The 11520-nt window shown below is 33.9% G+C and overlaps 1 protein-coding gene across 3 annotated transcripts in view; it reads left to right on the top strand.

The window, feature by feature from the left end:
• Positions 1-11520, top strand: part of LOC106470925 (disks large homolog 5-like) — an 85866-nt gene that overhangs the window by 12419 nt on the left and 61927 nt on the right. For all 3 annotated transcript variants that reach the window (XM_022399574.1, XM_022399575.1, XM_022399573.1), the window contains exon 3: positions 6027-6111. In XM_022399574.1, the coding sequence (XP_022255282.1) occupies positions 6027-6111 (85 nt within the window). The remainder of the gene's footprint in view (positions 1-6026; positions 6112-11520) is intronic.

Raw genomic sequence — 11520 nt, 5'->3', positions numbered from 1 at the left:
AAACAAACTAAATGTGGCCTTGTTAGTTTGTATCATATCCTACTTTAGTACTATAGTATTATTTGCTGATAAAATTGTATATATTTTCTAAATCTAAACAACATTGGTTAGGAATATAAAAAATAATAATGCTGTAAAAATCATGCTTTTCTAACACACACACACACACACACACACACACACAATTTCTTTTAACAACTTCTCTAGTTTTACTATTTTATTTCACCACTAGTATTTTTCCATCTTTTTATTCTCCAATCTAAATCCATTCTTTGGAATTCATCATAAATCTATCTATCTATCTATCTATATATATTTATTTATAATTTAACCTACAGGGTGGTATGGTTGATACAGTTGGTATTAAAGAAAACATTAAGAAAACAATTGAAAATAATTTGTCTTTCAGAGTAATAGCTAGAATTAAAATATATTCTTAATGAAACAACTTTATAACCTCTTTTGCACCACACATACTGAAAAACTGTTTGTATGCCTTTTCTAGATGTTCAAAGTGTCTACTTTTTTGTACTTATACTAAATCTTAAAGACCAACACATTTATTATTTTTAACTCTGTCACAATGGGCTCATGTATTTTACACAACCTTGTTACCACAATGTAACCATAAAAGTGTACATGAGTTATATAAGTACTTAGTGTATCTTCACAAAATTTGATAATCTTTTGGTAAACATTACAAGTCTTTTATAGACAAAAAAATCAGAATTTTTAATTAAATATTTTTACTAAAAATTGGTGTCAGAATTGTTAATTAAATATTTTTACTAAAAATTGGAGTCAGAGTGTTGACTGCTCTTAGTGCAAAGTGATTTTCATGTTAATATTAAAAACACTTTTTTCATCTCAAACTTTTCACCTATTCATGATCTCTAAAACCTCCTAAATAAATATCACATTTTTTTTTTTTACAGAAAAACTTTATTTTACCTATTATTTTCTCTAGCTTAACTCTATAAGGTGTCAGTAGATTTGACCACCATAAAAAAATTAGGAAATAAATGTAAATTACCCTGTTTTCTTTCTAGAATGACTGCAAGTTATAACAGGAAACCACAAATGTTTATCCTAAATAGCTTAAAGCTTGTAACAGTATGCTTTATTTTTTTATTGACCGTTGAACCCTGTCCAATTAATAATCCTACCACAAAAGTTGTAAATCACGTGACAAATGTGCAACTCACGTTATTGTATTGACTTATGTAATGTACGAGCTTACCTCGTGAACAGTTTTTATTATTACTATTTTTCATTATGTTATCTAATCTAACCTTATAAATTTCTAATTTTTATATTTTAGTTACTTTTATAATAATGAATAATTCCCATGAAAAACAAGAAATATAGTACTTGGGTAATTTTTTGCTCTTGACTGTCGATGAAACTTAAGCCTACTTTTTTTATACTAATGGTACTACTACACTAAATTAATTTTTATTTAATTAAATATTGCACCCTAAGAACACAGAATAATAACATACAAAAAGCAAACAATGTCCTATAACTATTATAATTTTTCTGGTATTCTAACTATGCATTAAGAGCCTTTAAAAGTTCAACTAAGCTCATTAACATGATTCCTGTAAAAATTAATTGAAACTAAGTGGCGAAACGGTGGCCTTTTGCAGAAAACAACATAATGTAATATGCCATTTGATATATTTACAATGTTGGCTTTCTTTTGGTTATAAATAATATGGTATAAAATTCCAGAGAACTATTGGCAATTTGTAAAAGAGAGGATGTGACAGGTTGGCATGATATTTGGGTCTGATTTTCTAGTTTATAGCTCTCTAAACAAATAAAATTGAAGGCCATAAAATTATGCTTTGCCTGAGTAATATCTGTATCATAATTTACTTTAAATTTTGTACTTGGAAGGATGGTGAATGAATTAGAGAAAAGGGAAGACCTAGAGACCAAATATCACAATTCTCATACTAGGAGAAATTGAGGAATTTTTTTAAATATTTCCTTATAAAATTAAGAATCTAACTTCTATAATATTAAAATTTGATTTATTAGTTATATTGTGATGCCACGTTTATTCATATACATCGAGAGTAAAGTAGTTTAATTACTTTTTGGATGTAAGAGTTGTGACGTGCACTTTGACCTGCCAATTGTGAAAGGGTTAATAATATAAGATTGAGTCTCCCAAGGACAGCAAGCAGAAACCACTGCTTCTGTACCAACTGACTAGAGCCTCCTTGCACATTTGTAAAAGAAACAGTGGCATTCTGGAGTAGTTGGTGCTTCAGAGCAGTTACTGACTTGTCTATTTTTAACTGTCTCTTTGTATTTCAATGTGGGATTAATTTTTACCAAAAACATACATTTCAGATCTAGTTCAGATAAGAGAATGAAACATTGATATGAGTCTATATTATTTTTAAATGTGTTTTGAGTATAAAAGAAACATGTTTTTTTTCAATTAGAAGTACAGTATAAGCAAAAACTATTTCAATAGCTACAAGGAATTAAAATAGTTTTTGTGGAGTGAAAGTGGACAACTTTCTTGATAGGGGGGGGGGGAACTACCTCTGAGCTGTCATCTTATGATATTACTAAGAGGTTGGTAATGATTTTTTTCAAAGAACGATAAAAATTATATTTTGTATGTCATTAGAAATGTTAACAATATACTGTTTCTAGGAATTTAACTTACATGGCAGTAAATAGTTGCTGATTAATAATGTTAATAATACTTGTTATGTGATTGTTAAAAAGTTAAGATGTCATTAACCCTTTGTGCTTGGCTCAGCCCATTTACTCTAGCCCAAAAAATATTGCAGTTATATACACTAGAACTCTAAATTTACTTAGTGGTACCTTCATGAAGTTTGGTAATCTTTTAGTACAAATTACAATTCTTTTGTATACAAAAAGTCAGAATTATATTAAACTATTTGTATTAAAGATTTGTCTGTGAATTTTTGCAGCATTTACTGAGTTAATCTGACTCCCAAGATGATTTTCCTGTCAAAAATGTAATTATCTTTCATATTTTTTCGTATTTAATTTGTATAGCCTCTAGAACCTCCAAAATGAAAATCAAAAGTTTTTGCTGGTAAAATTTTATATTTTATCTGTTATTTTTCTCTACCTTAACCCATCAATGTATATTTGAAATGAAATGTTGGAAATTGTGAAATAAAGTGAAAAATACCTTTATTTTTTTCTTTAAATTCATCATTTGTTGCCACATCTTCAGTTAATAATATTTTTAATTTCAGATGTTAACCTTATAACATTTTAATTTTATGATTTTATTGTCTGGCTTGTACTATGCAAGTTATTTATTAATCCAAGAAAGGTAATACATCAGAGCAGGAGTACATTAGCAGAATTTCTTACACTGACATACTGCATAGTGTGAAATATGTCTACTTGAATGCATTGATAAACAGACCTAATTTTTTCCTCTAATTTCATTGTCCAAATAAAAATTCATATGTCTTTAAGATATGTGTTTTAGAACACAAAAAATATATCTGTCATTAGAATGTCTCAAAAGTACTATTATTTAACTGGCTTTCAAACTAAGCTCTAAATAAGATTTAAAAAAAAATCTGTTGCTGCTAAGAGCAACAACTTCACTTACACACACATCAATTACTTCCTCCTGACAAACATTTCTTGCCTTTAAATGCAAAAGGATGGTTGCAAGCATCAAATAGAAAAAACTATTTCTATTGGTTATAAACATGTACATCAAATAAAAGTGTGGTATTGAAAACTACCTTGAAAGTTAAGAACAGATGTTCAAGGCTTCTGTCATGGGTTTGAAAAGAACTAGGATGTTGAAACTGTATGATTGACTTTGTCATTATTTATAGCTTGTGTTTATGTTAGCTGGACAATGTAAAAGTTATATTATTTAAGTTATACAAACTAAAAGGGAGGAGAATTGAGAGTGCACCTGTCATGTAACAACACAAATATAGATTGAGAATTTTCTAAACATTTCCTTTTGAGGTAAAGAAATTAAAACTTCGATAAATTAAAAATTAATTGTAAACTACATTTTGATGCCAAGTTTATTCACATACATTGAGAATAAGGTTGTGTGATTAAATTTGGAATGTAACTAAAATGTTGTGATAAGTGCAATTGACTGATGCTTTATGAAAAGGGTTAACTGATTCACCCCAATGGAAACAGGCATGGTCAATTTGTAAGCACCACGTAATGTGAAACCACACACACACTTCAATTCTAAATTGATTTTTCAAAATTTGACAAGCTTTTAATAAATGCTATTGTATACAAAGAAAAATCATATTTTTTAATAAAGTATTTTTTCCTGAGATTTGGTTTTTAATTTACAAAGCATTTACTGAGTAATTCTGAGTGAAATGTCTTTCATGCTAAAAATAAAAATACATCTTTTTACATTTTTCTTGTTTCACTTAGAACCTCCTAGTGAATATCAAAACTTTATTCTTCTTCTCTTATTTTCTCTTCCCTTACACTAACTGTAGTGAAATTGTCTGTAGCAAAAGTTGAAAAATATGAGATAAAATCAAAAAAACATTTTGTTTTTTTTAAATAATGGCAAATTGTAACAGACAATTAATCCTATATAGCCTCAGGCTCCTATCAGCTTCATATCCACTTTCATTTAATTTTATTATGTTGCTCTTTGAACTACATCTTACTAGCTTAATAAACCAAAAAAATTGTCTGGTAAGAGCATAGGGTAAATAAACTATTGAGTTAAATATCTCGCACAATGGGCATTGGCAGCCCGTATTCATTCTTCAAGGATAATTTTTTATTTAATTTTTTTTCCATTTAAGTTTTGTTATCTTATCTAATAGGTTTTTAACTTTTACGGCTTAGTCACTTATTTAAAACAATATAACAAGTAAAAAATAACATAAAAACCAAAAACTTTAGCATTTTAGCCTTGAGGTTTTAATTACTGTAATTTATCAGATTTTCTAACTAACTTGTAAATAAGTTAATTCCATTACCACTCAAAGAAATATCATTAGTCTAAACACATCAAGCTCTCCTCATAAAGTGTTAAGGTTAACAAAACAATAATCTAATTTATGTAGTTTAGAATATGCTGTTTTCATTGGTCATATGCATATCCAATAGAAATTTAAGAGAATTGTAGACATTTCTTAAAAGATAGGATATTGGAGTGGCTTGTTGTGGGTTGAACAAAGATAGTGATAACTCAGTAAATCGAGAAGAGGTTGAAATTTTATATTCTGGTTTGTCAATATCTATAATATGTATTTTTAAATGGTTAAACAATCTGAAGCCCTTATAAGGAAAGAGAAAAAATCCATAACTGAAAAGTCATTGTGTCATGTGACTCAGAAGTGCAGATACAAATTTTAAGTATTTTCTTTTGAAATTAAGAAATTTAGATAATATAAAAATTTGAATTATAAGCTACATTCTAATGCCAAATAATAACAAAGTAAACTAAAATCTAGTTTAAATCCACCATGAAGAAACACCATCAAATGTTTATGGATACAAGTTTCAACACAATCACATGTCCTTTTCAGTACACTTGTATTTATAAAGATTTGTTGATGTTCTGTTACTGTGAATTTAACTTTTAGATTACAGAGTATTGTGTATTTACCTAATATTAAAAAATAAAGTAATTTAATTACATTTTGAATGTAGCTCTGTAAAAATATAGTGAAGTGTGCAGTTTGATTAATGTAATATTTAATGCAAGGTGTGAGTGTTAGGAAAAGTTAGGCATTATAAAAATATGACAGAACATTGGTAATACGTAAAGGTTCAGTCATCAGTGTTATTTAGTTAAAAATAGTGATGTCAGAAACTAACAAGTAACATAACTTATTCTTGTATCAAATGAGACTATAACATAGTGTATTTAGAATTGCAATTACAGGCTGCATCTATTGGAAATTTGGAATTTGAGTGTTGTTTAAAAATAAACAACCCTCAAGATTGTTTAGGAAATAAGTAATCTAAAACACACAACATTTAATTTTGATACTGTACAGGGAGACAAGGAAATGGTGCATAGGCGTCTTACTGTTACTGGAGATAGTTTGGGATCAGGCCTTGGTACATTACTGAAAACTCATAGTAAGTGTCTGTTTTATTATCTTTCTGTATAGATAACATGTATAGCTTATATGAAATAAATTGGAAAATAGTGACTAAGTGGTTGTAGTTGGATGCATGTTAGAAAAACCAGTTATCTGATCATATGTTTATCATGACTGGAGTTTGCATTGAGAATTGGATTTTTGAAAACACGAGCATCTAAGTGATCAGTTATAGATCATCAGTATAATTCTCTTGACAGGCAGCTTTTGTGCTTATATTGTTTTTGGTTTTGATTATTTTTGTAACAACCTTCATTCCAAAATATACTTACCTCCGCTGAGACCTATAACTATTACTCGACCGCCAGGATTTCTTCTTTGCCCATCTAAGCATTGATCTGATTTTTCTCGTTTGCTCCAATCTTTTATACCCCACTAAATTGCTGTTGGCGATATTTATTTTGTGATACTCTCCACCTATCTATCCTGGTATTGTATAAAAGCACATCATTCAGATAATTTTATCACTTTTTCTCAACATAGCGTCACTAACGGGTTTCCCATTATTATGACTGTTTGGAGATACTTTGAATATTATCGTGTTATCTAGTTGAATTTTGTAATAATCATAATATTAATAGTTAAAAAAAAAATATTTTTTTTCTTCTACTGATTGGCAAGTTAATTACAGTATGCATTCCTGGATTATTATTTCTGGCATGGAGGCAGATTGGGTCTTTCCTCTCCCACCTCTGATATTTAGCATTGCACAACAATTGGGGGCTGTCAGTTATCTTATTCTTAGTGAGATGGAGACATACATTTTGATCTGTGATGGTCCTCCAGGAGGTTCTGAGGCTGCAATTGATGGTGATCCTCAACATTTTGAAAAGACTAGATTTGCTTTTTCCTGTGCTTTCTTTTAGTCTGTTGGATTTTCAGCCCCCTGTGGGACTGTGGTAAGTTTACAGATTTGCAACACTGGGGACCAGGGTGGATGCGAGAACTGGCCTGAAGTTGCTTTGCTCTAACAAAATCAATGGTCTTCAACGCAGTCTTTAAATGACCTATGAAAAATGAAAAGGAGGTCATTTTGGGACAAATTGCCTTTGATTTGTTTTTCTTTTGTTGGTTCTTTGAGTGTGTGATGTTTTGGGCTTTTTCCTGGTTGCTTTTGAGTCTGCAACTTGATGGTTGAAAGGTCTGGAAGCAAATTTTTAGTTTTCTCTCCATACATGGATATTGTGGTTCATACTGGAAGGTTTACTTCTTAGTTACATGAAGGGACATTTAGGCTTTATCCTACATGTTGTTGAAACTTTGTGATTTAGCCTACCACCACTAGATGGAGGCATTTTTCTGACTATCAAATAAAATCTGCTCCTCTATTTTGGGGTTCTAAGGCAGAGTTTTAGTTCAACTATGTAGGTCTATGTCCCCTAATGGGACAGAGTAAGTCTATGGACTTACAACTCAAATTCAACATTTTGTTTCTTTTCACTTCCCTTTGTTACAAGACTCTTAGAATCACCAGCTTCATTGATGACGAGTTGGATCCATTGTTCACATGCATGTTGGTTTCATTTTCGGCTTCTACATTCCTTCTGGTTGTTGTTGTTGGAGTCTCGAATTTCCTCGGCCCCTACAGGGGTCATAGTTCCACCCTATTCATCAATCCTGACATCAGCTCCTTGGTACATTGGTACTCAGAATAGATTTTGTGTATATCCAAGGTTTTCACTGCTTAGTTGGATTGCTAGCAGCATCAGTGATTATTGTCTACCTTCAGGGGCTGTGGAGGCTCGGTTCCAAGTATTTCTGGATGTGTGGTAATCTTAACCATTGTTCCAGGAGCTCTGCAGGTCCTTGGGTCACAATTGGTCATTCAGTTCACATCTTCCTCACTATTATCCACTTAACCTATAGGGTTTCTTTCTCCCGCAGTTCATCGGGATTTGGATCTTAGTTCTAGGGTTATCTGAATCTGGTTAGTCTGGGGGTAGTGAGAGTCAGGCTAGTTCTTCAGAGTTTTATTCCTGTCAGTTGTTGGGCTTATGCTGACAGGAGATTGGTGTCCAGTCATCAGTCTTCCTTGTCTATATCAATGCTTAGCTTCTTTAAGGTTCACAAGTTACTCATCCTCAATCTGTGTGTTTTTTACTGTGATAGTAGATGTCCAACTTGGTTGTAGTCGGCTCCTATCTGCACTTTGCCTTAGCAGTAGACTTGCATAGGCTTCACATGGGTTCTGCCGTATTGTACGAGTTTTTTTTTTTTCCTCATCCTCTCCATTCCATCGTACTGAGCACACACCATTCCACAGATGAATGGTTACTGCTGGCATCATCCCATCAATTGTTAGACTATCATATCCTGATTTTACTGTCAGATACAACCCAGGCAGTCTTCCCTTTCAGGTCTGTGACATATATTGTTGCTCCAATTCAATATATTATCAATCTGGATATTTTTTATCAGTCGGGCTCAGCTGTCTCCCATCCTGCTCAGTGTTATAGAATAGGATGCCACACTCTTATTCACCTCTCCTTCTCCCATTGCATGGATGGTTCTTTTTCTCCTGGGAATGTGGGCATTATTCGAATCCTTTGTGCCTTTGGGACAAGAACACAAGCAATCCTTTTATTGGTCTGTAAGTAATCAAGGATCATACACATCTGTTTACTGGATTCCCTAGTTCCCTTAGTCAGGATAATTCTTCGATCTCAAGTGGTTGTTCAGTTGGGACACTACTATGATTTGGGTTCCTCTACTGCCACCTTATCTAGAGTACCTTTTTCTTCACAAATGCCTTGCTTCAGGGATGGGGTGCATATACCAACAGTCAGGAATTCCAGAGTCTATGCATGGACAACGAGGATTCCCTACACAATATTTTTGTCCTTCTTGCTCTTCAACAGGCAAGGCCTTATGGTCTGGACATCTTAAGGGGTAAATTGTCAGGCTTCACTCTCTATTCTGACTATTCTGTGATGGTGTTTTATGTTTCTTATCAAAGAAGCATGTGGTCAAGGGTTCCTTATTTTCGAATTTTGGACCTCCTTTCTCGGGACTTGTCCTATCTTACCACTCTTATAGCTTTCCATGTTCCAAGGGTGATACCTATGGTAGCAGGTCTATTGTCTCAATCCAAAAACAGATTTTTCCAACAGAATAGATATTGCATTGCTAGCTCTCATTTGCTACTTTAATTGATGGGTTGGCATCTTATTGGATCACCCAACTACTGGCAATTTAATGTCTAGTACTTCATCTTTGGGCTTTGGCAATAGCTGCTTTCTGTCTGAACAGGTCAGGATTACCATTCTAAACCTTCTCTCCACTTCATATGTTACTCAGGGTATGAAATATGATTTGTTTCAACCCATTGTTAGATCCTGTTGATAGCATCAGATTGGCTGCTTCTGGCATGAGAGGTTATGCTGTCTTTCATACAGCATAAAGGTTTAATTCTAAGGTTGACATGTATCTGTCTCGGTTTGTGCTTAGTCCAAAAGACACTTTTATCAATGGTAATGACATGCTTATTGGCAATGTTGTATTGAGAGGGGGTTGAACCCTTTTCAATCAGTGATGTCAATTGACTTGGCACTCTGACAGAAGTTTTTTTGAATCTTCCACTATCGCCATTGTTTATGGTGGCTTTATCAACTATCATTCGATTATCGCGACTACATATTTTTGAGTCTCCAGTACTCTCCAGATTCCTCACATCGTTTGGTGTAATTGGTCCCAAATGAACATTCCAGTTACCTACCAGGTAGATTAAGGTTGTGTTCTTTGTCTACACCTGTTTGTGACCTGACTCTTACATTACATGTATCCCCTTTACCTGCAGATTTATTTTTCATGGCTGCTGACCTATGGACATCTACAGTCAGTGTGATTTGCTCTGTTTGTCCACAGACCACTTTCACATTCTCTCTCTATGTCCTTAGACTAGTTATTCTTACCCGACACTGTCAGAAGGGAAATGGGTTCAGTCCTTTTCTCTGATTCATCTGCTCATTCTTTCTCTATTTGTCCCATCAGATTTCGATCTTGGTCATGTTCAGTGCAGTGAGGGTCTTGAAGGTTTTGTTGCCTGCTTCTTTAGCTTTAGAGATACTAGACAATGCTATCGTCTGTGAGTCATATCTAATCAGATTTCTCTTCTCTATGTCCTTAGCAGCTTGTTCAAATTGCCCACTGAAGGTCATTGTGCAGGCTGGTATGTGGACCTCCCCCAATACCTTTATCTCACATTATTTGCCTGATCTGGCAATCTCTTCATTTGAGGGTTTTTGCCTACCCCCTATAGCTATCTTAACCATTTCTGCTAGATTATCCAGAGTGGTGAATATATTTATTTCTACCTTTCAGGGTCCCTTACCTTGTTTTCACAGGATCCCACTCTGTGGCAAATGTTGCCCAGACAGGTGTGATTTTATCAAACCAATTCCACATTAGCAACCACTGTTTCACTATAATTACTACCGGTTGCAACAGGCTCTGTAGAAATGAGGTGTTCCATAAGACCACATAACAGCTCACCAGGTAGTATTACTATACTATGCTGGACTGTCACTCATGGACTATCATGAGTAAAGCTAAAGGGGATTCTGCTCATCCCTGCCGATCATTGGATTGAATAAATTGGGGTCAGTTTGCTTCTAAAAATTTGGGGAACTCAGTTCATCTATTACACTGTTCCTCAGGGCTCCCCAGTGCACATTACCCCCCAGATTCTACTACTAGAGCTAGGGAGTTCTTATCACACTTGGTTTCCAGCCACTGGGGTGGTGGACAGAGGCTTTTCCTTCAGAGTGTTAGAGTGAATTCCTCCACTCTCAAAGAAGAGGGTGAAGTTGGGGGCCCTCCTACCTGGGTCTCTAGATGTTTTTTTCTCAGATGTCGGTAGGAGCAGCACCAACCTACTAATAATACTGGTTCACATTTGATGTTTGGCTTTTCAGTGGAGGTGTACGTGGCCCTTCTTTTTGATCAATATCGGTTCAGTACATTGTTCATGGAAGGGGGGTCTACTATCTCCTCATAATTCTGATTGAGGAGTGGTCCCATCCTGGGTCCTTGGTTGAGCACAGTTATTCCAAGTCCTCCCCATAATTTCGAGGACAAGTGGAATGCTTCTTGCCCATTTGGTTGGGGAGTGAGGATGAATGTTCATAATTCCAGACTGGATGAATTCTGTTCCTTTGGTTGAGTACGGTGTACATAATCCCATCATTCTGAGCCTGGCGTGTTGCTTTTTGGACATCTTAAGGTGGAGGAGAAGGTTTGTCCACTTCAGTGTTGCTTACTTTCTCATCATGGTTCTGGTGGTTTGGAATGCATCACTCTATGGCTACAGACTTGGGATTCAATCTATAGTGTGTGTGTGTGTGTGTGTGTGTGTGTGTGTGTGTATATATATATATATATATATATA

This window comes from Limulus polyphemus, unplaced genomic scaffold (assembly GCF_000517525.1).
Source record: "Limulus polyphemus unplaced genomic scaffold, Limulus_polyphemus-2.1.2 Scaffold4297, whole genome shotgun sequence".
Lineage (NCBI taxonomy): Eukaryota > Metazoa > Arthropoda > Merostomata > Xiphosura > Limulidae > Limulus > Limulus polyphemus.
Note: the sequence above shows the minus strand (reverse complement) of the source record. Positions and strands in the feature narration are given on the sequence as shown.